Source organism: Gambusia affinis, linkage group LG11 (assembly GCF_019740435.1).
Source record: "Gambusia affinis linkage group LG11, SWU_Gaff_1.0, whole genome shotgun sequence".
Lineage (NCBI taxonomy): Eukaryota > Metazoa > Chordata > Actinopteri > Cyprinodontiformes > Poeciliidae > Gambusia > Gambusia affinis.
In genome coordinates, this window is record NC_057878.1 from 10,681,633 (window position 1) to 10,709,372 (window position 27,740).

Here is a 27,740-nt window from a genome sequence, read left to right on the forward strand (position 1 = left end):
AGTCTTCAATTCAACAAATAGTTGCATTCATTACAAGGGTTAACAATGAGTAGCTGAAACCGCTGCTCTACGGAGTCCAAAAACTGCTGTTTTAATGTCTGTTAATGCTTTTTACACAACTGGTACATCAAGAAACACTCTGTTTTCCCAGAGTAAGAAGGGAGTCTGACGTGCTGACCGTTTTGGCTTCCCCTGCTTTTTAGCACTTATGTCTGTCAGTGGCAGCTGCTTTGTGGTGAGATTGCAGAAAGTCTTAGAAAGCAAAACGGTAAAGAGAGGAGGATGGGCAAAAGAGTTTGTGTTCGTGGTGGTCCAGTGACATACGCGATGCCCTGTCTGTGTAGGAGGTGACAGAGGTCACGGTTGGCAGGACATAAATACTCTGAGCTTATGAAGGTATGGAGAAATCATCTGAACAAAGAGGATGAGTCACTGACATTGCTGTGCTGCGTCAGACTACTGGAAATTGTAAACTAAGGGACAGGAAGGGACAGCTTCTAACAATCATCTGCAGACTTTTCACTTGTCATCTATTTGTGTCAACAAACTCTATTGTATCCTTTAAAATGTTTTTTCCCTATATTGTGCAAAAATAGGATATAAAAAAAAAGTTAAGTTCATGTTGCCCGTCTTGACTTGATGCTGCGCTGAAATGAAATGATCTCGGTTTATTTTGTCCATTTCATTCCACATCGTCATTGTATTTGTATTTTCACACAACCACTCTTCACTAGAATAAACTCAAATTAGATTTCCCCACAGGCAATGTACCCAACACTACTTTGCTGGAGTGATGCTTCAGTAGTGAGAGAATGACATTAAGCAAATTAAATACATAGTCAGTTGGAATATCATTGAAAAAGTTAATTTATTTTTACAATTTAATAATAAAAAAAAAAAAACAGAACTCATCTATTTTACTGATACTTATTAAAAGTTTGTGTGCTAATTTAAAGAAATGATTACGTTACAGAAAACCTCAAATTTAGTTTCTCAAGAGATCTTATTTTTTCATTACTTAAGGACAATGTGGAGCAGAAGAGTCCAAAGTCGGTCCTTAATGCATGTTTCGGTTCTTTCCCTGGTGGTGGTTACTGCCTCCTGGGCATGTCGATGTTCTCTGACTTCTAATGAGCCATGATTTGATCTCCTGGGTGTGTTGTACCAGAACTACAACATGCAGGATACCAGCCTTTCAGGACTGACTCGGTCATCCCTGATGTAAAGAATGTTTGATTCAGAAATGGGATGTTATGGCCTTGTTATGATCTACGCAGACACAGGGAAGACTGCTGACTTGACAGCTACAAGGAGCGCAAATCAGAAAAGATCATTGCTGCAGAGGCTTACTTTTCAAATGACCAAATCTGAGGATGTTAATGTGAAAAGGTGCACAAAGGAGGATGGAAAGCATGGTCTGTGGTTCAAGTCAGTGCTGCAAGGGTGACTACACACGGGCATCCACGACATGGGATACAAGTTTTCACCTTCATTGTATTAAGTCACTCTTCAGTGAGAGATGTCAGAAGCATTTTCTTTGGGCAAAGAGGAAAATGGATTGGGCTATTGCTAGTAAAATTTACATTTCATTTAGAAATCAAAAATTTGAAGGAAGAGTGGAGATCCAAGCCTCCAGTGATCCAGTGTGAAATTTTCACAGGCATTGATGTTTGTCTTCTGCTGGTGTTTGTCCACTGCGTACAATCAAGTGCAAAGTAAACACAGCCAGGAAATTAAGGGCACTTCATGCTTCTCTCTGCTAATGAGCTTTGTGCTGATGCTGATTTAATTTCATTTTTAAGCCATATTTGTAGCACCAATATCTGGTTTAATGACCATAGTATATGATGCTTTGGTGATTATGTACAATAAAGACCCTGTTAGGACCACAGAGCCTTTATCTGTCTCAAGAGATTTTAAACATGATGCTGCGACATGTGACATCTTCCTAGTTAATTTTCTCCAATCGTTTTGATTTGTGAAAATGTTTATCATTCATTTAATTGTTTTTTTTTTTGTAAGCCTATTTTTTCATAGACATTCTGGCTTTTTAGAGATAAAGAAGGGTCAGTTGCAGATGTTTTAAGAGGACTGAAGACCCTTTTAGAAATTGCATAATTAAGACAACCCTTATATCCCAGAGAAAGGAAGCATCATTTCCAGCCTCAACAAATTCATTGCCAAATTTTCAGACCTTTTTTTTCCCCCATACAAAGAGGCACAAATCCAGTGTCATTTAGCAGAATGTTATTGGCAATGTGGTGTTTTATCAACCAAAAGTTGTTTTCAAGTGCACAGCCAGGAGAGAAAAGTATCTTTTTCTTTTTAAAACGGAGGGTTGAGTACCTCGGAAACACACACTGAGAGAGGCTCTTTTCATCAAGTATGCAAATCTAGAGAGCACGTGACTTTCTGCATATCCCAAGGTCCCCTCTGGCTCAGTCTCTCCTAGTTTCAGTCCTCAACGGCCAGGCCTCCATTTTCTCCCTCCTAGTCAATGATCTGAATTTTCTGTTGTAGTCAAGTTTTTCTTTGAAAATATCCGCTCTACTCATTTTTGATAGCTGTTCCCGAAGATTAAGGATTTATCTCATTACATCATACCACCTCAAGGAGAACATTGATTGTGTCACACTATAATTTTAGACACCTTAGGAAGGCAGAATAGACTTCTCTTCTTAATAAAAAAGACAGCAAATTTAGTAAGACTAAGTGTTTTGCGCAGATGTGCTCATGGGTTCAGACGTGCGTGCACACACACCCATTAGTGTGGGCATAAACACACACATTAGTGTGCCACTCTGAAGCACTTCTCAGCAGGTGAAAGCAATCTGGTCCAATCAGCAGCGCCCTCAACTCAGGTGATATAAGGAATCCACCAAACATTTGGCTGGTTTTGCAACAGAGTTGAGAAAGGCAAACAGTCTCCGGTATTCATGGGAAAAGGACTGAGATTAAACAAGGACTACCGGTAAGCCGTTCACTGGATTCAGTTGAAATGTAATTTGACCTTGGTTTTGCATTTGATTAAAAAGAAATGCAGAATTTATTGAAGGGACAGTTTGCACTGCTAGTTTTTTTTTTTTTTTACAGTTTGGCTCTATTAAATGCATATTTAAGATATTTTCTGTAAAAACCTATATCCTGAGGAAAAGAAAAAAAATGTAATTCTAAAATGTTTGGATGCGTTTGATTCAATCAATAATTTAATACTTGAATTCATGGTTAAAATTGTGAAAGAAATGTATGTCTAAGGTTAGAAATGGTTAATTGGTCATTAAGATAGATTAACTTTAAACCAAATGTTTAAAATGTACGTTAAAGTATTTTGTTTGTGTTTTTGTAGGTTTTTCACCTCTTCATTGATTCACACTCACTGGCGAAAATAAAAAAGATTGAGTGAAACCTTGAAGTGTCTTCAAGTTCTCTTTTTCAAGTGTGGGAAGCCATGAAATTATCGAATACTTGACAAGAAGTTATTTGACACATTGAAATATATTTTAATAAATTGGTGATTGATTGTATTTCTTTCTGATTGTAATTTAAAAATAGAAAATTGATATCCACATAATCTAGAAAACATAAACTTTATAAAGCACATAAATGAGAGAATCACTAGTTTTGTTAATATGCCAATTACCTGAGCAAAAATATAGGATAAATATAGTTTTGAAAAATAAATTACATGTATACAAGTTAACATTGCACCTTTTAGGGTTTAATAATTTACAAGTTATTTTGGAAGGAAAGAAACTTGATAAGCAAGAGTTCATTAAAGAAAATAAAAAGTTTAAGTAAAAATAATCTGTTAAAATATGGTTTCTATCATTTTAAGGCTGAAAATGTTAATCGGTGTATTAGGATATGTTTTCAAGTTTTCTGTTAGACATAAAACTAGGGTAAAGTAATAAAAGTTAGAAAGTAGAAGGGTATTTGGTTTGTATTTAATTTAATTATTTGAATGTTTTAATTATACTTTTTCAATAACTTAGCACAAACCTGAATGACGATTTTATTGATAATAGAGTTAATCAAATGATTTTAGTAATTATTATTCTTTTGACTAGTCTCAGAATTACTTGGATAAAAAAAAAGCACTTTCTGCAGATTTTTCATTCAGCAATTTAAGATAATTTTAGACAGTATTAAAACATACAAACAATACTAATAAATAATTGTTCCTTTTTCAAATAAAAAACGTTTATTACTCTTAAAATGCCATAATATAGTGTTCCTTTAGTGAACGTTTGATCGTTTGCATCAAAGGCAGTGCAGATTTAGTCTTGATCATTCTACTTATTATTTAAAATTAAAATGATTAGTGAAAACAGCTTATTTGTAAATAATTTTTTTAACCCAGTGAAACTAAAACTATGCCACTCCAGGAATTTTGAGATCATGTTTACAGACAAAATATCTTAAGACGTATGAATTTGTACAGTTTTGGCTTGATTGCTGCTCTGACGTTTTGTTTTTGTTTTTTGTTTTTTTACCAGGAAATTTCCTCTTCTAGAGTCTAGGTATCCTACTTTCTGATTATTTGACTAATAAAAAGATTGTTTTAATAATCGACTCATCATGATGAATATATTAACTGTTTCAGTTTTGATTGAGGGCAAATGAATGTTTTTCCTTGTTGCGCTAAAAAATACACGTGAATTGAAAGTATAAAAATTAAAGTGTTAAAAAATACTTAACTAATTTAATTTTGATCAGTTGAATGTTTAACACTGTAAACCCATTACATGCGACTGACTACTCTTTAGTGTGTTACTGCAGGTAAATGGGGGTTGTTGAAAGGTAATGCTATCAGTCAATAAATGGCTACTTTGATTAGTGTATTCTCATTTCATTTAACATCAAATTTATACAGCCGCACACGTTCTATTTCGGGAGCCAGCTATTACAGGGTAATTACCTCATGTTAGATTATGTCATTTACTCAGGGAAGATGAGGAGTAGAAAATGAGCCACCACCATCAATTGATGTAAGATAAGTTGATCGGAGGAATAGGCGGTATATTTGCTTGATCTCTGAGTCACAAGGTGATGTGAAGGGTCCCACCGTTTGCCTCTTTTTTTTTTTTTTTTTTGTGTGTGATGGAAGTGGTGATTAAAAGCTATGTTTTTCACACATGTAATTATTTCTTTATTGATTCGTCAGCATTCCTAGAAACGGCTTCCAATGAAAAATATCCATGTAATCATCGCTTGTCTCAATTATAATGGTGAAAGAAAATCGTTACGCAACAGACCCCTCAGGGCAGCGTTGGAAATCGGTGTTGGGTGAATGTTCAGGTTCGCGTGTTGACAAGTGGTTGTGCAAATGTGTGAGTGGAGAGTTCCTTCATCACATACATTGGCATGTGACTGATGGCCCTTCTTTCTCTTTCTCTCTCTCTCCTGCCAACGCCTCGCCCCTACTCCCTTTTCCTCTTTTGCTATTCTCTTTTCAGGCTTTGAGGACGGGGGAGGAAGATGAGACCTCCCAGCCCTCTCCTGATCCTGCTGTACTTCACCCTGTCCAAGAGTGTGAAAGTGGTCTCAAAGAGAGGCTCAGGTATTTAATGAGCCTTACCTAAACCCTTTGCATGAGTGCATTGATTGTCGCATGTCTTAATATTGACGATGCTACGTTATAATCTGTTACATCCGCCACTGGCACAGTTGCAAGATTTTACTGGTGAAGCTTCATAAATTACGATATAATACTTTTCTCATCGAAGCCTTCGAGACACTCGGAGAAGGTTGTAAGAGGATCGAGAAATGAAAAATAAAAACAATGCCACAACTTTATTTAATCCATTCATTTAAAGTGAAATTAGAGGAGTGTTGCTCAATGTCAAAAGTGTAAAATGAGTCTTGTTAACAAGAAGTCACGCAGTACCAGTCATGTCCTGAAATGGGAAATACTAGTTAATTTTCTAAAAGTTACAGAATGCCATGTGTGGAGGCTCACCTAAAATTACCTCATTCTGGGAAAGTTGTTTTTGCTTCAGTGGTTTCATAATCAAAGTGTATCATGTCTAATTCTCAGTAGACTTATTTAGGTACACTTATTCTATTACTTATGAAGCCATGTAGTGAAATAGCCAGCTGTAGTTAAGATGACTCTGTAAGTTCAAACTTACCTCACAACGTCTCTCTAGTTTACAGAGAAGGTTAAACAAATCTACTGAGGGGCAGTTATATGGAAGGACAAATAATCAGGATGAACAACCAACCAGAAAACACACAGTATTAGTTTGTTGTGATGTGCTTTGTAATCTTTATTTGATTTTTTTTTTTTTTCAAAGTTCATGCATGAATATTGGTTTGCATTATACATTTTGACTGCGTTATCTGAATCCAGAAGCGTTACCAGGTACTTTTTTATTTTAAAAAAATAAAAAAGTACCATAATTTAGTTAATTACATGGATATAATGATCTGAAAATGAACAGTTTTTATTAGGTTTGGGCCAGCAATGAAGTTCTATCAAACAAAACGAAATATCTGGAATTAGTTGAGTCAATCAAAACCACAACCTGGAGGTTCTCCAATGCTGAGTGCCCTCGTAAACGAAATCATTGGAGAGCAAAATCCTGCTCGCTCACACCCTGCCCATATTCAAGCCCACAATAGTGAAGAACAGACTCTAATAGAGACACTACCAAACTGGGGTACAACCGAACCAGATGTTACCCAGTTAGAGTGAGAATTGACAATGGAAAACCCTCTTTTGATTCTACAATTGAGGTTAAAAATAGTTCTCATGCATCACATGCTTAGGTAATTGCAAAGACTGTTACCGTCTCCACAATAGAAGCACTGTTTTGAAATTTGGCTATAATTGCAGTTTTTTTTTTTTCCTTAATTGTGTCTTAGGTGAAGAGTACACAACTTAATGAAAAGACATACAGTGTACATCTTTAAACTTGCCCACTCTAACTCAATGCGGACCGAGAGTGATGGCTCCCGAATGATCCAATTTCTCCGTGAGAGGGGTTACCAAGGGTTAATGTGAAACTCATTTTGGTTCTAAATGCCAGAAAATTGAACATCAATTCTGAACAAATGCATAGGTCAAAAAAGAAAATAGAGTGCAAAAAGACTTGGAGTTGAAACTTTTCATGACATGAATACTGGTGTGTTAAAGATGGAACCACCTATGTGAATCCAAGCTGCCAGTCAGAGTAAAAGGGAGATGCATGGTATTCTTAATTTGCTCATCCTCTTTTCACAATAGTGTAGCGGTAGGGGTGAATTACCAAAAAACACCCAAATTTTTAGGATACATGTTCAAAGCACATCTCTAGTAGGAGATGGCCTCATATTCATTTAAAAAAAGAATGTGTGTGTGTTCGTTTTGCAAACACATACACAAACATATTTCTGTATTTCTTGGTATGGTTGCATTGCAGACATAGTTTAAAGGGTGACCTTTATCCAAGCATTGGGGTTTTAATGGCAAATAAAGAGGCGAGCTAGAGAAAAAGAACAGGAAGAGAAGTCATCAGTAACTTATGGGATGTTACATATAAAGAACAAAGCAATTTTTATCCACTTTTGACCCACTCAGTCCCATTAAGTGCGACAGGAGGGTGGAACTTTTCCCTGCAGTCAACTGGCAAGACGTTGACCTGGACACATGGCAAGTCCATCACAGACACGCTAACACATAGCAGCTTTATTGTCAAGTTTATTGACTGCACCATTTCATTGTAGTTAACTCTTATACTGCTATCCACTACTATGCTGTGGGTAGCATAGCACAGCATAGCTGTCCATGTGGTTAAGATGGATAAACACATGGATAAAATCTGATCCATCTGATAAACTGAGCGACACAATCTCAGAAAAATTCAGATTTTAGAGTTTCACTTCCACTTCCTATTGTTTTCTGTGTGCCAGTGGGCAGGGGGGGGGGGGGTAAGGGGGGATTTATGTGCCAAAAAAAAAAAAACATTCACAAAAAGGGTGCTTGAAATGTACATTATTTTTTTTAAATATAATTGTGCAAAAGTAGTAGAAACTGAACGCTGATGTGTAAGCGGCTAAGCTATTATATCTATCAGACTTTCATGAATACTGTGAAAAGAGCAACGAGATATAACTGATTATCAGTTTTGCTGATAACCAAATGGATAATTACAGTCTACATCAAATAATAAATTAGCAACAGTTGCTCACTAACAAGCTGTTAGCTTTATGGACTGAATACAGTAACGCATTGCGAGACTAATTAAATACAATATATGGTATTTATGAGCAGAGCCATATTTAATAACTAAATGACTTTCACATTAGGCATATTGGCGTTTTTGTAGCGTCATTACAATTAACTGGGACTCTGAATCCATGCATACGCCGACGCAAGTGGATGTTGTAGTGGTCATGTTCGATTGTGCGTTTTATTGCACTTGTCAACATGTGCAACTATCTTCGTTGTTGGATTGTTTGGTTCAGTGGAGTGTTTCCAGACTAGATACTCCAGAAAAGCAGATGAATTAGATGGCTCTTTTGGGTCCGTTTGGTCAGGTATTGATAGGAAAAAGTCAATATTGCCTTGTTCAGCACAGGTCAGAGGTAAAGTGGCTACCGAGTGAAATCATTGTCTGCTTTATTTTGGTGCGATTCTGAATCGAGAAGGCACTTGAAATGTTTAAACACTTAAAACTCACTTTAACTTCACTTGCAAAAAAAATCTGGGTTATTTATTCGTATTGAAGCAGCCGCCTGCAGACTTGCCTCTTATTGTCTTCATTTTTCAAGTGAAATAAAATGTGTTCATTTAGTACAGAAATATGTATTTGAAATGTAAAAAAAATATTTATTTTTTCCCTCCCCATATCCCCCCCTGTTTTTTCCTTCACTTAAACTGAACTAAAACTAAATTGGCTGAAATGGATAAGATTCATTAAGTAAAGCAAATTAAATGGCTGATTATACCCTTAGTGGATGCTTCTTTTTGGGTTCTTGGATTTTGGGCATTCGTCTTCATGAGTGCTGCAGAAAAAGAGCAGTGAAAGGCCTCCCCTGACTGCTGTTACCTTTTCTTAACCTAGCTTAATTTGAACAACTGAAAACCAAAAGTTAGACAGAGATGTGGACCATTGCTTGGATAACGGTTTTAACGAGGTGTTTGTGGAGCATTGTGTTTCAGATGGGAATACTCTATTGTTTCTGGACGGAAAGAAGGAAAGAGTTTGGAATTTGACTCCACAACATTGTGTTGATAGATACCAATGAGAAATCTCCTATAAAGGCTTTATTGGCCCTCAAGGGACCCTGGATGGAGCAACTGTTCCATTGACTTTTACTCTTAATGTAAAAGTGGCATTCCCTGCATTGTAATACCCCAAAAATCCAGTAATGATTCAATGTTGCGTCTGCGTGGGTTTGCGCTGCCTGCAATAATGACTTTCCCTAAGGTGTGCAGACTTCACGTGCCTTTCATTCTCGTTTTCTTTGTCTCATTTTTGTTGCTGCTGAAATCTTTAACGGCCAGGGAATCTCATTGGAATTGGATATCAGTTGGGTTGAACTATTGTTCCCGGTTTCTCAAAGTTGCTGTCTCTGCACACAGAAAAGGGGTGAGTGTATCAACCTCCTGCGTTTGACCCACATCCTTGTGTGCGTATGCTGTGCTGCTGCAAATGAGGGTTTCTGCTGCAAGTGCCCTGCGTGATTGTTCAGTGGAGTGACCACGGCCATGCTGACGCTGCTTGAGATTCACTCCCAGGGACTGGGAGCAGCCCTCCGACAGAAATGGACTGTCAGTGTTCATCCATCAGCATCCAGTTGTTCCAGTGGTGCTCACACCACAACACGTTGGACATTTGGCGTGTGAGAGGGGGCGATAACAAGGCTTGCATGTGTTGTGCAAGTGGTGCTGAAAGATGGATAGAGTGAGTGACATTCTCGACCAGTTGTCTAGCATTGGGTGAAAGAAAACTTTTACACTTTGTTGATGGTCGGCTTTGTGCTGAAGCTGAACAAAAAGGTGAAGATTTATTCAGATTGGTTTGTACTGATCTCTTTTGTAGAAAAATTCAGTAATTCAGGATAATGTGACAGTGGTTAATGAGGCACTTTGAACTGCCTTGTTGAAATAAACTTCACATGACTCAACAATAACCTGATAAACAGGAGACAGATGCTGTTATTAAATCAGAAAGTGGTATGTATTATTTTGCTTTATAACAAAAAATATAACTTTTTTTGCTGCAGTTTTAGCTGCAATAGGCTAATGTATTTATCTATTTTTGTTTGTAAAATGTCTCACAGCCAGTTAGGTTGGCTGAAGAACATCTATAAACAGGAATTTTCAAGCATTCCTGCAGACACTTTTGAATGTATAATTAAATGAGCTAAAGGAGAGATGTAACTTACTGCTTTTTTTTATTGCAGTCATGTTGCATTAACATTTCCCAAACTTACGCTTTGCGTAGTTTGGTTGATGCGCTACAAGCAATATGATGGAAACATGTCTAATTCACATTTTCTATTTTTTTTCTAAGACATTTAAAAAAAAAAAAGAAATTGCTCCAAATTCTCTTGACTAATGGATTAAAACATAGCTGGTCTGGAATATTGTTTTATAACTTTGTTCTGCTTTTAACCTCTGCACAACTTTATCCGAGACTTGTCTACTGTGTTTTTTTGGGTTGTTTTTTTTTTGTTTTTGGTTTTTGTGATGCTGTTTGTCCTTGAATGTTCTCTAACAAACCTCTGGTAGGTTTGTTAGAGAGGTATAAAATACTGCTTTTATACTGGGATTAATTTACACACATGTAGACTTCAATGATTTGGTGACTTTTGAAAGCAGTTTGTTTAAATTTGAGTTTTTAGGTGCATCATGGTACATGCAGTTAGCTACAAATGCTCACAGCACTTTTTGAAGCAGCTTGTGTTTTCCCCCTTCCAGTTTATGACTGTGCTACTTCGTGTTGTTTTAATCCAGATAAACTACTATGATAATGAATTTAAAAAAAAAAAAAAAAAAAAAAAAAAAGGCAAAAGGCTCCTGGAGCTTTAATATTTTGGAAGAAACCTGTGATCTAACAAGATGTCCAAGTAAAATATTTTAGAAAAGTGTTCAGGGACTTATTTCAATCATATTTATAAACAAAAAAATATTTAAAATTCCTCAATTCCTGGTGACTTCATATTCTTCACTGTTCCCATTTTGAAGTGCGTAGGTAGAAAGCAAAATGACTTCTCTTATTCATTGAAGATAACCAATGTTCAGAACTGAATAAGCATTCTGAATGAATAATGAAATACCATCAAGAAAGGAGAATCAATCTGATTCCACGGTAGCAAGCGGAAAGTTCTCAAACTGAAATTGAGCCAACAGTAATAAACTTGAACTTCTCTTGCTGTGACAAGTCGAATTGCTTGGCAAAGACAAAAACTGTTCTATGAGCACAGCACAGAACTGTCTATCAATCAAAGTCGCTTCATCAAAAGGGGAATTTTAGTGCCATGAGGATGATGCCCAGGAAACAGTTTGTGTTGATTTACCCCAGGTTTTCTAGACAGTAGCTCTCATTATGGGCTATGCACACAGATGCAGCTAATTGCTACCTCACATAAGCAGAAGTCAGTAAATGGTCACAAAAGAGAAATCACATCGATAGGAACTCTGATTGCTGTTTTAGTTAAAATTGTGTCTTTTAAACATACCTCTGCAAACTGTCTTTACTGGAGTTTTGTCTGTGGAACATCATCGCACCGTACAAGACCTGTAATCTGAATCCTTCGTTGAAAACTTATATTTTGAAAAAAATAAAATAAAAAATGTATACCATCCTCAACATTGAATGTTGCCATCACCTTAATCTTTAGCTCTCTTCAATGACTCCTTCCCAGTTTCAATTTGAACATTTGCTGGGCCTCTCAAAACATTTCAATTACCCTTATTCTAAATCTTCCAGGGCCTTGGATTCTCTTTAACTTAATCTGTAAGAGGCATTTAAGTGAGAAATCATTTGGCATAAGTAAGTAGAGCCTGTTATAAACAGAAAATTAAGAACTAACTTAAAACAGATGAGGGGAAAGTTGGTAATGTGCCTGGTGTATTTGCACAGTCAATAGTTGTAAAGAGATCTATTTTAAACGGCTGTTTAATTAAATTTTCTGTTTGAAAAACACAAAATGCCATAATAATGAAACAATTATGGATGCTCACAAAGTGCTACTAGCTGTGACTGTGGCAAATGCCACTGCAGTCAGCTGTCTCTGTTATGACAGCTTATTGCTACACAGTGCTGGCAGCAGAAGACATCAGGGACATTTGTGTGTTTGTATGTGTGTATTCACTGTCTGTAAGATTTCAAATTCATGTGAGCTGTAACATCCAGAAACCTCGGACCCCTCGTTGTTTCTCAAAGCAAGGATAAAGAAAAAGAAATGATGCGGGCAATATTCTAAATAACTCTGCAAAGTCTCGTTCCAAATCTCTGATAAGAGTGTGCCATAGATAACAGTAAATCTGACATGGCCCCGAGGCAATGTGGGAGATGAAGTCCGTGGAGAGGATGCTTGAATAACCACTCGATAAGCACGAGGAAAGGAATGCAAAAATCCTGCCCGTCTGTCAGTCAGTTAATTTATTTGTCAAGGTTCTCTCAATTCATCCCACAAATCACACTGCAGCAATTTCTCTGACACTTGAAAACTGAAATGTGCTTCTCTATACATTTCCTCTGTCAAGTAGATGAGCTAAATGACATACACAAATAAGATGTAGAGAGACCTTGTCTCTGCTTGTCATGCTCAGCTCATTCCCCAGAGGCCTCCGAGTTGCTTGTATTGAACATTCATTCCCCTCATTTCTAGGGCAGGACATGAGCCTAATAGTTTATTGACGGATCAACTGTCTACTTTGACATCCAAACACACTAATTTATGGCTGCAGTCAATCGCAAGCAAAATGACTGATCACGCTGAGCCTTTAACTCAATACGCTTAAAATTAAACATCTTTGATTCAGCTGCTTCCCATTTTTGTTGTTGTTTGAAACAGAGCGCCAAACTGGTTGCATTTAAAGTTCACTAACAGCCCACTAACGCTGTTGCATATCTGGTATAGAAAAAAAAGAAAACAACTTTAGAAGAATCACACCTAAACTTCTCTGTCATTCACAAACAGTGGATTGCTACAAAATTTACTTTAACACTGCTTAAATGCTGTTGCGATGACCCAATAATAACAGTAACTGAGCTAAAGTATTGAAATATTCAGTATTTCAAATTACTTTATCACATATTCAATTCAGTTCAGCCATTTTTAACTTTAAATCACAACATTATATGATAATTTCCTAATAATTTCCTTAGAATTTTCTGAATTTTTCTCTATTTATTTATTTGTGTTGACTTGCTTTTGGCTGATGTTTCTAAAAACAAGCTAGCAGAATTTAATTTTTTTTTTTTTTTTTTACATAATGTGACCTATGTTACCAGTATTTAACCACAGCTGCTTTATTCAAGTCCTGGACTAAACATGATGTGTTTCATTTTATGAAGTAGACTCACTACTTTATATGAGAAAGAAGTTGCATACTAAATAGACATTAAGTAATTATGGACCACCTCAAAGTTTTATGAGGTTGTTTTGTATCCAGATATTAGGGCCTGAGGTTTTCTTGCTGGGGTTGTTTTATTCCCTTCAATGGAGGCAACCTGGACTGACAGCCATAACTTTACTGTAATTCAAAATTCATAATATTTTTAATACTGACCAGTAGCTACAGCATAAATATATTTGTCTGTCATGATATGCGATACCTCAAACTTAAAAGAAAATCAGTTGGCTTGTTTTGTATTTTGTACCAGTTACCTCATTGTTTGGTCTATTTGTGCCCTGAAAGTTTGTGTGTTCTTTTGCTGGAGAAGAAAGTGGCTTGATGTCAAATTTGTCTTTATGTGGAACTTTTGACTCGTCAGCACAGCCTGGTTTCTGATTAGTTAGGCTTATAATTATCCATCCCACAGCAAACGTACTGTAAAACTGTGTAGGTGTGTTAAAAGAAACACTTCAAAGATTTGAAAGTGAGATTACTTTTCTCAAAATGCATTCATTTCTTTGCATTTAGATCCAAGTAATGCGTTTTTTGATACACCAGCGTACATTGCAAGATCGGAAACTGTGTCACAGTGGCTTAAGAATTCCAAGCTCATCATTTTTGCAAGTCTCTCCTCTAAGCAGAAATTACAAATCAAGAATGTATTAACAGGTAGTCACCTTTGCTATTATGTAAGGCATCCATAATAAAAGAAAACAGAGGGAAAAAATTGTGAAAATGAGAGGAAATGTCCATGCTGTTCTGTCCTTGCATATTAAAATTATACATATCAGGGATTGTACTTGTAATGTGAATGATGGATAAAATCCAAAAGGAATGCATTGTAGATTTTTTTTATTGTTTCCCGTTTGTTCACTACCCACACCAATTCACTACAGAGGTCTGGTCAATACCTCACTCTCTAAATGATGAGAAATGACCTGCACTGCAGTAACACAGTGCCAGTAGATTGATCACATGCAGACTACTTGATATCGAGTGCCATTTTTATTTATTTATTTTTTTTGTAAAACGCCTGAGCGCATCTGGACGATGTGTTGTGGAAAAAAGGGAGTTGTTTCTTTTGCCTGATTCACAGAAACTGCTCAGAGGAAGAAAATTTGTGTATTTAGAAGTTTAAGGACTAAAAATTAGCTTTTTCAATGGGATGTTTTTACCCACAATGCCACTTTTTCTGACAGCTTAGATTTCTAGATTACAAGAAAAGGCGAGCTCAAATAAAACTGAAAACAACTTTACTACTTTGTTCTGGCCCACTAGGTTTCAACATGTTTTATTCAGCTATCTCTTCAGATTGTGCAAAAGTAAGGCCCCTTTTCAACTCAGAATATTTCACCAGGCTCTTTCTTGTTTATTCCCTCCCAAGTAAATCTGAAATCATGCAGAGTTTCAGAAATTCTGAATGTTTTTTGCTATTCCTTTTTCTTTTTTGCTGGAAACGTGGAAGTTCTTATTTAACTTAGAAAGTAGAAAATCAAAAAATTATGAAGCACCGTGTACATGTTTATTTTATTAACTTAGACTCAATTCAATTTATTGAGTTGGAGTAAGTGTACTGTCTGAAAAGGGACATTTAGGAGGGTTCAAATCAACTGTCACTGGTTTACTCTAAAAAAAAAATGTAAATGTCTGAAACAGGGATTATGACTTATCTGTAAGCCATAATCATGTAGGATGCAAGGAACAAATATCTGGAATATTTCTGCATGACTTTATATAATATGAGTGTCACTTTCTGAGATGACTGGCAAGAAATATTGCACTTTTATGCTATATTCAAATTTTTTGAGGTATACTAGTGGTGAGTGTTAGTCTACCGTGGTTGCTCTTTCAAGATGTCAAGGGAATAGTGAGGGTTCTTTTTACTGTATACACATATTCGCCTTTAAAGACATACCTCACAGAAGAGAACTATGACTGTCTCTTAAAATCTTCAGTGAACCTGCAAACGACAGATCTGTAGCTCCTTACATTGAGGGGCATGAAATTAGCTTTGTTACAGTAGATTCAAGAACAAAACAGAGTCAGAGAACCACACATTCTTTCTTTGCAGTCTTTTTTTTTAATGCAGATGCCTAACCACTGACTAATTACTATCATCTTATAGTTATTTAACTAATTGTAATCTGATGGAGTTTATTGTTAGATAATAGATCTTTGCCAATTTGTCCCTCATTTATTCCTTGTTCATATCAGATTGACTTTTAATTAATCACCTAACCATTACACATTTACAAAAAATGTCACAAGGGGTTCATCATTGGGTAATAAGGTTCCAGTTCTTGATTCATTGGTCAGTTATTTATTTATTTAATGAATGAAGACGAGAAGATTTTTGAGGCTTTCATTTTGTAAAATAGTAACATGAATATTTAAGTAATATTTAGTTGAGCAAATAGTTTGTCTTCACAAGACTAAGCATTGAAGTGTAAGTCTAATTTTATGGACGAACCAGAAAATTTATTTTATATCATCCCGGTCTCAACAAACGAGTGCCAGAGCGCATCGTGATGCTACATACCAGGTAGACGAGTTTCTGTGACGAATGCAGGTGTCAAACATGGACACAAAAGCTATAAGTCTCTGGGCAAAGTGAGAGTTTATCTGTTAAAACTGCCTGATAATGAATACATAAACCAAAAGTTGGAGTATAGACATTTTCACAAGCGTATTTGTGAGCCTGCCTCTTTATTATTAAATCAAATATAATTTTAGATTTTTGTATAGCTTTTCTTCAAGTTATCTTAGAAAGTGAGCTATTATTAATTTGTTACAGGTTCATTTTATACACTACAGAAAAGTTACTGTTAGGGAAGCTCAGATATGAAAAATTGGACTGATGTTGATATCCAATAGTAACACTGGTGTTATGCCAGACTTACCAATATTTTATTTAATAAATCTTCTTTATCAGATTACTTGATTAATCGTAAGAGTAGTCGACAGATTACTGAAGTACTAAAATATTGGTTTACAGCAGCCCTAACTGAGTGTAAACCGAATCTGAAGTTAAATCTATGCTTATTCAAGTTTTGCCTTTCATTTTAATTATAAATACTAAAAATCAGCTTGACATATCCCTAAATAAATGTTACAAAACATTTTTAATTGTCTTTTAAGTATTGATGCCAGGCTTAAAATATTGATAGGCAGGGGTAACGGAGTCTGTTTATTTCAGAGCTTCAAAAGAAGGGAATCGTGGTGAATATATTTATGCTCCCCACTATCAATTTATTCTTGATAATCATGACTGGGGTACATCTAAATTTAAATGGTGAGAATGATCAGAGGCCATTCTCTCAAGTTAATAATGAACATGATGCTTTAAAATGGCAATTCATAAATTAGTTGGATATATTTTGGTAATTAGTGTTCATTTGTATGTGATGTACATGTTGGTTATGTCTGTATACGTCTCAAAGTAGGGTGGTCCTAAGTCCATAAAGCTTTGAAAATGCTCTGTTTGATTCGATGTGTTCTCCACAAATAGAATAAGGGTTTCTTAAATCTCAATTTTTAAAATCAGCGTTCGCTGTTAGACAGATCAGACACCAACTTCACAGTCATTATTCAAGTACAGGAGACGTCCACAGCCCTTTTATAGAACATGATGGTGAACTGAACACTTGTCTGCAGATAGGTTTTCCCCTGTGAGTGCTCTTCCTACAACATGGAAAAACACCAAGGCCATGTGGGCCATTCTACAAAAAGCCTCTGGTTAATACTTGTTGAAAATTCAATCTGTACAAAGCAAAGTGTAGTAGATGTGTTCAGCTGAGGCATTCTGAGAAAAAGACAAAAAAAAAAAAGTCTGGAAAGGCAGAAATTACTTTGATTTTAGTGCAGTTCTGTTGTTTCTATTTTTTATTTTACTCCTTTTGTACTAATTAGGCATTTATCCACTTTTTGGTGTTTTCAGGTAAATTTTGGGGGGTTTAGGATGGTACAGAAAAAAAAAAAGCTAAGGAGGCTGGCCACTATTGCCTAAAATGTAGAAAAATTGTTGGGCTTTGACCAAAGTGCTTGTTAAATCTCTAGTCTTTTAATAAATACAATGGTGCTTTTACCCAGCCTGTGGCAAGATGCATAATTTTTGGTTACTGGTCCAAAATGTTTTGCTTTCATAACATATTTGAGTCCAATATGTAAAGCATGGCTGTGAACTTCATATTTAACTAATCTTGGCAAGCCCACATTTCAGGGAAGCACACATAAAGTAAATCTGCTTGGAAGGGTTAGATATGTTAAATAAAATACTCTGCATTTATTTTTATGGTACATTTTCCAATTATAGGCCACCACAGCCTAGTAATTATTTTCCTCAATTAATCTGTGGTCAGGAGAAGCAGTGTGTGTGTGCAGTTGAAGGCTGCTTATTCCTAAATGAACATGTGATTAGTGAGATGCAAACTGCAACATGTCTGTTCTGGTCTCTGCTGATAATGAAGCAATTTTCCTTGGCAATAAATCATGTTAGTTCTATATAAGAATAAAATATAGCCTTTGGAATATCCTATGGAAGTGAATGTGAATGCTTAGATGAGCGGGTTTAAATCTCCTGCAGAAATATTTTGTCAGGTAATTAAATAATGATGAATGAAGACTGCCCGAGACATCAAGGCAACTTTTTCTGCATTACATACCTGTTTTCAAGTACATTGCGTGGGATTGGCAAATGCTTGTGTGATATGTAATTTTAGTTCAAACACTGATGCCTACGTTTTCAAAGAGATGTTTCTGTGGGATTTAAGCTAATCTTTATCTGTTACGTTGACTCACTAAACAAGCTAAGTTAAGACAATTAAAATTAGGATCTGATGATGATTTGATGGGGGATTGGGATTAAAGTCTAAAGCCTAAGCTACACTAAACTGGACATTCTTTAGATTTGTATTTTTCCTCTTAGATTTGTTCAAGTGAAAGAAGCTGCAAAGCCTACACTCCATAAGCGCGACATGCTAATGATGGCAATAAAATCAAAATTAAGAGATAATACTGAGCATGGCTAAAGCTGTACTAGGCTAGAGATAGTAAGGAATTGCAGCTCTGACCTTTACAACATTTACCATTTAATATCAAGAACTGCTTCATCTTACATGTAGAATTTAATGGAAACTGAGTTTGAACAAAAAGAGAAGGATGCAGTCAGTAAGCAAGTTGAATGTTAAAAACATAGGCTCCGTTTGCCACCATGTAATGAACCTAGGTCAATGCAAAAAGTAAAATGCATGCAACAGTCAGTGTTGTGCATCTAGAGGGGCGTACAAGAGCCCCATTGAAACCCTCAAAAGATTTATTGGGTACAGAAATAAGTGTTTTTCAGGTTATTAAGAGGCAAAGATAATCCTCCTTCAAATATAATGGAAGTCTATAAAAAAAGGAGCTATTTCAAAAAGGTTGTACTGGATTTGATTATTACTTAGGATTTCTCTATTTCCACCATCTTCTAAAGATGTAATTTGTTGTCACTTGAAATATGGAGTCATGTTTGATTGTTATTCGACAGTGATTACATTTTATGACTTTGGAAAACCCAGAGGTTAGACCGCAGGCAGCAAAACAACAAAGACCAAAATGTTAGGAACCCCTTCAGGCTGTAAAGTAGAATTACTCATAATCCTCTGTCATCTTCCTCTGGTAAAGGTTGCTGTTATTAGACCTTTAGAAGCACATGCTTCCAATAAGTACACAAACGCACATCCTCAGTTATGTACATCCCTCTCTATCCCTCATTAGCCAAAAACTTGCAAAAAAGTGAACTGCATGCAGAGAGTATGACTTTGTATGCAAATGAGTGGAGCCTCTGCCTCTACACTGCTGTGTTTGTGTGTTCTTAGCCTGGCTGTGTTTATGTGAATTTTAGTAAGTTTTTTTTTGTTTTTTTTTTGGGCAAATGCAGGGTGATTTCTAGGTAAGCAGTTTTTTTTTTCTTTTTTTTTTTTTAACATATCATTAGTAGCCGTGCAGTGCAACCCCATCACCCTGACAACTACATCCTTTCCTTTTCCTTCTGCTTATCACCATAACAACTAATCTACCGTAAATAGTGCTTCCTCCCTGTCTGCCATGTCACATTCTTTCTTTCTCTCCCCCTCTCTCTCTATCACTCTTTGCTTCATTCAATTTTTTTCCTTGTGTCTCCTTCCACTCATCTTGTTGTCACATCACTGCCGTCATCATTCTTTGCCACCATTTCTTCCATTTTTTTTTTTTTTTGTCGTAGTAGGGTTCACAGCTCAGTTTCTCCCCCCTCATCCCACTGCAGATGTGGGTGGCTCTGATGACTGCACAATACCCTTTCGGCTGCCTCACATTGTCAAGTGCCTGAGTTCAAACGACGATCAATACAAAAAGCAGCACAAGCAAGTTATCCAGAAAAGTCCCTAAACCTTGCATTGATTTAATATTTTAAAAAGTTATAAGCTTAAATATACTTTCCAAAGGATCCTTTGCCTACCTACATACTTGAGTCTTGTCGATCGATGTGATCTTAAATGGAGGTTTGTCTTGAAAAGATTCAAGCCTTTGTGTTCGACCTGAATGTGTTATTGACAGTGGGCCTAGCCTGATGACTTGATTGGGCTACTATGCTCAGGGATTAACTTGCCGGCCTGGCAGGCTTTGACAATCAAAGACTGAGCCGATGGTCTGTTTGGCTGAGTTGCTCTGGGATTGACTCAACAGCCGGATGTGTTAATTCAGAGTTATCCCAAGGTTGAGCAGGTTAGCAAGGACTCACAAGCTGTTTCATAGTTTATGTTGACAATCTATGTTGTGATGTAAAGGGAAACTTAATCGTTTCATCAACGGCAATTAACCCAGATTAATTTATGCTGCTGAGACTGAAGTTGGATAGTTTTGAGACATTCAGTCTCGAATTGTGACCCGGTTTGTTGGGATAAAGAAGAGACTAGAAAGATGCGGTTCTTCACAGACCACAATTTTGATCTGAATACTAACCAGGTTAATCTTCACTGGATTTCTACCACAGGATGAATTAATAAATAGAAACAATCTAAATTATTTTGCTACATAACAATGTTAATTTCCACTGAGCTGTGTTGATTTTAGTTCACACTACACAACAAGTTTTCTGGAGTTTTTCCTTCAATTTTGCAAACTCTCATCATTTTTGAATGAGACCCAAGCTGTAATCAATAATCAAAACTCTAACCCTATGTAAAGAAATTGGGTTGTGTTATTGATTTTAGTTGAGTTTTTTTTTTTTTTTAAGAAAACATTAGGCTTGCACATGCTAAGTAATTTGCCAGGGTTGCCAATTCTTATTCTTTGAGAGTAAGAATCAATTTTTTGCTCTATTTCTTCTGCACCCATCACCAGAGAATCTCTCTAAAAAAGGAAAGCGCTGGCATTCAAAGCAAAATAACATGCACCTTAACACTGACAGTACTGTCTTGAGGAAATATTTTCCAGTTGATTTTAGGCTAAAGTAATACTGTACATAACAAGAACTTATCTTGAAGCTACAGTAGAAGCAACTTGCTTTGTTTTATTGTAAAACTGATGTGACCCAGTCGTTCAACTACATGCAAACCCAAATTACTGCCAACTAAGTTCAGCTTTCTTACTTTGACCACTGGTCATAAAGTCAGTAAAAACAGGCAAAAAAATAAAAATAAAACATTGGTGTTCATATTTTCTTGCAATCACATTTTAATATTATTTTCTTTGTACTGACTAGTTTACCCAGTGATTTACCATGTTTGGTGAGCTCATAAGTTCACATGCTCAAGACCAGTTAGTCTATTATTTTGATGTGGAGAGCAGTGTTCATGTTTGGGGATATTTTTCTTTCTCAATGCAGACTTTTAAAATATAATCAATTTATTTTCAATAATTGTTTAGTAGTTTTATAGTTTTATAACTATCTTTGATAGATGACTAGACTTTGCACATTTTTAGGTAAACCCTGTGTGCTGCATCTACACCAAAACTCAATGTTGGGTAAATCGACCAAAGCTGGAATTAAATATTAGGGTTTTTTTTGTTTTTTTTTTAACCAAGCAGTTTGTTGCACGTGAGGTCAACATTACTTACCTCTGCTGCATTTCACATCATGTTTCTTTGTTCGTAACGTTCATCTCCTTTGCTCTTTCCACTCATCCTCTATCCAAAGCTCAAGGGAAGCCCTCCTGGGGCCCTCTTATGTAACTACCACCCACTCGCTCTCCTGTGCATGTGCAAAACACAACGTGAGTGTTAAGGTGGGAGGAGAGTTGATATCATTGATTTACACAAAATATTACTTTCATCCTTATTGCTGACAGCTGAAAGCTTGATTACTGTCCTCTCAGATGAAAATTTGGGACGCGTCATTGTGTTTGACTGGCAGCACATCAAAGCTAAACACAAAGTGATAAAGAAATGGAGTATACCAGTTAAAATGACTTCTGAAATAAGACTTTTAAATGAAGCTTTCACCCCACATTTTCAATTCCTGCCACAACCTTTTGTCTTGCTGAAACATTCCTGGCTTACAGTAGGTGAGGTAGCAGCTGGGTCCTGCTCTTTGCATAGGCCACATGGACAGTTGTCTAGAGCACCGGCTCCTGAAGGGGGCGCTGCTGCAACAACTCACCAAAAAGAACCGTATAATCAAATAAATAGCATTAATGTGCAGTTCTGACTGATTATCTTTTCTGATGCTTTTTATTAAAAATAAAAATCCACCCCCTTGTGCTTCATTGTTGATCATTCTGATGCCAGTCAAATTCCCCCAAAAGCTAAATTAAATCTACCTACCATTGTGCAACAGCCATCTGATAAGGTAAAGACATTTTGAAAGGCAGCACATTTTGTGCTCACATAAATTTGCAGTATACCAGGGAGTGAATGCTATGTATGAATTATTCAGAAACTAGTTGGCAGTTGGTAAATGACTGGCTGCCTAATGATGATGCCATAAGAAACTACATGTATGCAATATGTTGCAATGTCCTTTATTGAAAATATCCGTAATCTTAAATATGTCAAGCACATCAAGTAGTCTGCTGCATCTGCATGTTTTATTTTTTACCACGAAGTAACAGATCCATCTCACTTACATTTGTCTTGAACAGGTGCATTGATAACATTGCTACATTTTACTATCATGCAAAAACATTTGAACTGTCTTGTTGCTGAAATGTGCCATACTTGACACAATTGATTATAATAATTTTTTTAATGTGCCAATAAAATTGTTAAACCTTCACTAATGCCCAAATAGAGATAGAAAACTGTGTTCACAGATTCAGTTTGTGTTTTAATAGTCTTGTCATATATTTAATTATCTTCAAAGAACTCTGTTTTTAAAGATAAACACTATTTGTTGTTACAAACAGTATTATAACCTTCTAATACCAAGCTAAATGTTGCAAAATAAAATGCATTTTATTCTAAAGTAATTTTCAAAGGCAACCAACAGTATTTTCCTTACACAGGATAGGAAAAATCAATGAGCTTCTCATAATTAAACCTTGAATACAAAGAGCAGTTGAACGCTCCAACATTTTAGTTCAAGGGGGGCAAATCACAATCTTGCCTGAGGTACCAAAATGACTAGAGCCGGCTCTGCTGCAGCCTGTGTTGTCGAGGGTAAAAAAAAAAACCTTCCCTTCCTCTCTTTCCCTTTCCTCTTCTGCCTTCACATAGAGGTTGTCTTAAGCTACCCAGCTTAACGCTATTTACATTTTCATTATTCTACTGCTACCAGGAAGAAATGGCATGAAATCCAGCAGTGTTCAGTACATTAGACAAGCTTCATTCTCACAGCAAGTGGATTTACATAAATAAGGAGGCTGATACATTGCAAAGCAAGAGACAGAGGAGACAACAAAAGATGAGGTTAAAAAAAAAAAAAGCACAAAAGGAGTGAGAACCTTGAAAATACTCAGGTGACATAGGCGAGAAAAAGGAATGGAAAGTTGAAAACGAGAGGACATTGTAGCACGTTCTCTAGCTGTTTAAAGTGGGCTCTGAGGGACTGACAGAGGTCCTCTGATCCACTGCATGTAATCAATACGGCTCTGGCTTCCCTCATTACCGGCTTAGATCTCATTGTGCTTACCATAACGGAGGGAACTGGAATCAAGCTGCTCATTGGTATGTGTGCGAGTGGATGGTAAGCTCATTGCTTCTTTAATTTTTCTATTCCCACTCCTTTTTTTCCCCCCCAGTTTTATATCTTTGGCATTCAATGTTATTACAAAAGTGACATTTTACACTACCTGCCATGATTTCATTGTCTTTCATTTGAAAGGCATTTGCAATAGTAACAAATCTGTATCATAATAAGGCGTGATGCAACAATAGTACCTCAGATGTAACAGGATGTGCACCTTCGAAAGGGCACTGCTCTTTTCTCATCAACATGTGGAAAATTTTCCCAAAAGTTATGGACGTTTTGTGCTTGTTCTGGTCACCAGTGTTTCTGGAATGGTAACATTTTAAACTGATTTCCTTCTTGTGATTGAATAAAAATAGCAACCTTAATTAGTCAAGTCATTTAGATGCTTTTTGGCTTTTTTTTTGTGACGTCCTTGATAAGTTGTCCAAGGTTTCCCCCATAAAACTTGCTAAGCCCAGTGGATGGGCGCTCGGCAGGCATTCATCCAGTGGCCTTCTGTATTTTTGAGTTAAAAATTGTTTAGAGTTGAAATTTGAAAATATCACTTGATATTCATGTGCTATTGAAAGCCTGGAAGATTGATACCTGAACACCAACTACAAAGTCTTAAAAAAATGCAAACATTTTAAAAAGATTTAAATAAGCAATGCTTAACGTGGTCGGGCACAAGTAAAGCCTGGCGGCCCGCCAGACTTATAATACACAGGGGGAAACCCTGTTGTCTGTATATTGTTGGAAGTGTGGCCACTCCTGGGAAGATTCACTACAGTTTCATGTTTTCTCTATTTTGTAGTTCAATGGAATCCCAATGCTTTAAAAATGAACATTTGCATCTGATGTCACTATCTTTATTTCCTATCCGCTCTTGAATTTCTTTAAAGTGAAGAATGTTTTGTGAATTTTCTAAAATGCACATCCAGCTTCATCCTGTCAGTCATGGTTTATACAGTTGATTTTTCCAATTCCATAGGTCAGTAATCAGGAATGGATGCAGCTTGCACTTAAACTAAACTTATTCACATAATGTATTGCCATTTCCTTAAGTGGCTGTGGAAAAAAAAAGTACATAGCAGTTGGCTTGTTCTAATCCCAATTAAGACCTCTCCTTTTTGACAAGTTAGTAGTGGGAAAAGTTGAATACCTGCAATCATGAGGAATGTTAGTTTTATTTCCCTCATAATTTAGCTTTTTAAAGCTCCCCATTTTTTTGTCAAGTCATAAGTTTTTGAAGTTTTTTCTCCATCTTGGGTAACTAGTTTAATCTAACATTCATATTGCACATTAACCAAGATGAACCTCAACACAAATGGGTTTGCATCAGAAAACAAAAATAATTGTTGTGACATTAATAGCCCTTTCCCCGATTTGAGAAACTCTTTGCTATTCCAGCTCATAACCTCTTGATTTTAAATGTGTCGAGGCAAATCAGTATTGCAGCCTTAAGGGGTAAAAAAAAAAAAAAAAACACAATTAAGTGCAGTAAAATGCATATGAACTAACAAATTATTTTGTCAAGGTTTGTTTATTTGTCTAATGTAATCAGTACTTTACAGCAATCACTGTTGAGCCAAGGATTTTTTTGTATTTTATTGATTTTAGAGGACTCGATTTCCCTGTTATATTTACAATACTAGATTATGCTCCTATAATCTTACATAGCTGATTAGGTGAAGTCGGCATGTTAGCTTGGTTAGATTATTTTCCGAATAGATCAGATTTGGGGATGTTTAAGCTAAAAAATAAGATGGTAAGCAATTTCTCTTTTCTTTATCTGCAGCTTAAAGTGAGGCAAATACTTTTCTGTGTTGCCCTCTATCAGTTTCTCTTCTCATTCAGTTTAGTCTGTGTTGGATCTTCCTTGACATAACCTCATGTTGTATAGGTCCTGCCACAACTAAAGGTGCTGACTTTCCATCTGTTCAAATGTCAGAAGTAGAAGCAGCACAAAAATGGATTGCAATTTAATTTTTGTTGTCCTGACTTGAACACCTTCTAACCTATTCATTATTTCTTTCATATGTATGGTGGATTGCAGTGTGTTCTTTAGATTAATAAGAAAACTTACTAGCAGCCAAGGATTGTCTAATTTTTTTTCTCTATTTTTTTTTGCATGATTACGTGAGAAATACTGACACATTTTCACAAATGTAAAAATGTTTCTTCTTGAAAACTAGTAAGAGTTCCTTTTTTCTGTGCACATTTCTTTTTGATTTCCTTTAATTTCCTTGGAATGCTAATGACAGATTGGCTTTAGAAGATTCTTTTAAGATCAACATTTGTCCTTGCCCAATTACGGCCACGGATTTCCCTCTTTCAGTCCTTTGAGTACATTTTTTACAATCACTTTGACCTTGGGACCTTCTCTTCAAAACAGGAAGAAAGGCTCAACAAGAGAAGGAAAGAGTTCTGTTTGGCCTCAGTCTCTTCAGTAAAATTTTCCCAGGAATTTCCCATTTAAAATCCTTCTGAGAAACTACTTGATGTTGTGTGCTGGGTGAATTCATTGCCTGTAAGCTTGGGGTTCTCTCAGCAGCCCAAAGTGAACTTGAAGAAAACTGTTCAAAAGAAAAAGAGGGTCAGCAAGCTTTCCGAGAACATTTTCTAAGGCCATGTATAACCTTTTTTTTTTTCTTTAACCTACTGCACGATGCTACAGAGCACATGCTTTCTATCAGTCTAATGACAGACTTGTAATACAATGATAAATATAGTTGTGTACCATAATATATTAAACATATTTATGGAATTACATTTTTTTCGTTATCTTGCCAAGCAGAGGATGGTGCTCTGGTCTTTGACAGGCCAAATTTTTCTTCTTGAATGTTGAGTAATGTGCCTGACTAAAAAAGTTCACATTTGTCTCATCAGTCGAAAATTGATGTTCTTCCAGAAACCTTGGCGCTTGTCAACATTTACCTTTAAAGTTCCCTCCATTTCTTGTTTGTATTTTTTTCAGCCATTTTGTCTTTTATTCCATTAAGGCCTGATGCAGAACAGGATTTGTTTATCTTGACCTTGGAGTGCTGCTCAAATTTTTGCATTTTAATGGTGGAGGCTTTCTGCCTTGTATTTTAAATTTTTTCTTAAATGCCTCAAGACAACATTTATTGTGAATTGGTGATAGGAAAATAAGCTGAATTGAATTTAATTCATTTATCTACTCTATTACACATATCTAGACAATTTGAATTACTAAACACTTCCATTGAACTGTGATGACACCTAGAAATTGGTTTGCATCTTTAGGTTTGTATGTTACTACTTGCACAAATACACTCACTAGTCTTTATTAAATGCAGCTGTTCAGCTGTTTGTAAGTATAGATGGCTAACCCACCAATGCAGCTATGAGATGTAAAACTGATTTACTGAACTTAACATCAAATTTGGGAAAGGAATCAATTTCCCAATATATCTCAAGAATGAACATTGTGAAAATGTTCAATATCTTTTCTAACTCATCTTAGTAAGTGAAACTCATAGTTACTCACGCAGAGTGGAATAGTTTGTGTTTTGTTATGTTTATTGTGTTTTGTAATGGATATGACTTACAGATTATGAAATTAAAAAGGTCAATGTCTTAAAAAATCAGAATGTGACAACGGATTGATCTAAAAAAAAAGAATATTTGAGAACATTTTCAGGATTCAGAAACCGTTTCTGTATACTCAATACTTGGTTGTTGCTCCTTCCACGTCTATTACTGCATCGATGCAATGTGTATAAAGGCAATGAACTTGTGCTTCTGTTGAGCTGATTGGAAGTTCAGGTTGCTTTGATAAAATCATTCAGGTCATCTGCATTGTTCGTTCCAGTGTCTCTCTTCCTGTTGACAATACCCCATAGATTATTTACGAGCTTTGAGACAGACCTGAACAGTACAGTTCATGATTAAGATAACAAGAAATAGACATGAAATTTTACAGTTTGTGTAATATATTCAAATAGTACACAAGCGTTGCTTTCTGAAATGAGCGACAAAAATTACTGAACCTTTTGACAATAAAGTCTTTTTAAGCCAAAAAATTGGCAGCAAATG

At 36.1% G+C, this 27,740-nt stretch overlaps 1 protein-coding gene across 3 annotated transcripts in view; it reads left to right on the forward strand.

Moving 5' to 3' along the window:
• Positions 1-2,875: 2,875 nt before the first annotated feature.
• The window catches only part of LOC122839273 (interleukin-1 receptor accessory protein-like 1-A), a 114,311-nt gene continuing 89,446 nt past the window's right edge, over positions 2,876-27,740 (forward strand). For all 3 annotated transcript variants that reach the window (XM_044130684.1, XM_044130685.1, XM_044130683.1), the window contains exons 1-2: positions 2,876-2,971; positions 5,457-5,560. In XM_044130684.1, coding sequence (XP_043986619.1) covers positions 5,479-5,560 — 82 coding nt within the window. In that variant the 5' untranslated portion in view covers positions 2,876-2,971; positions 5,457-5,478. The remainder of the gene's footprint in view (positions 2,972-5,456; positions 5,561-27,740) is intronic.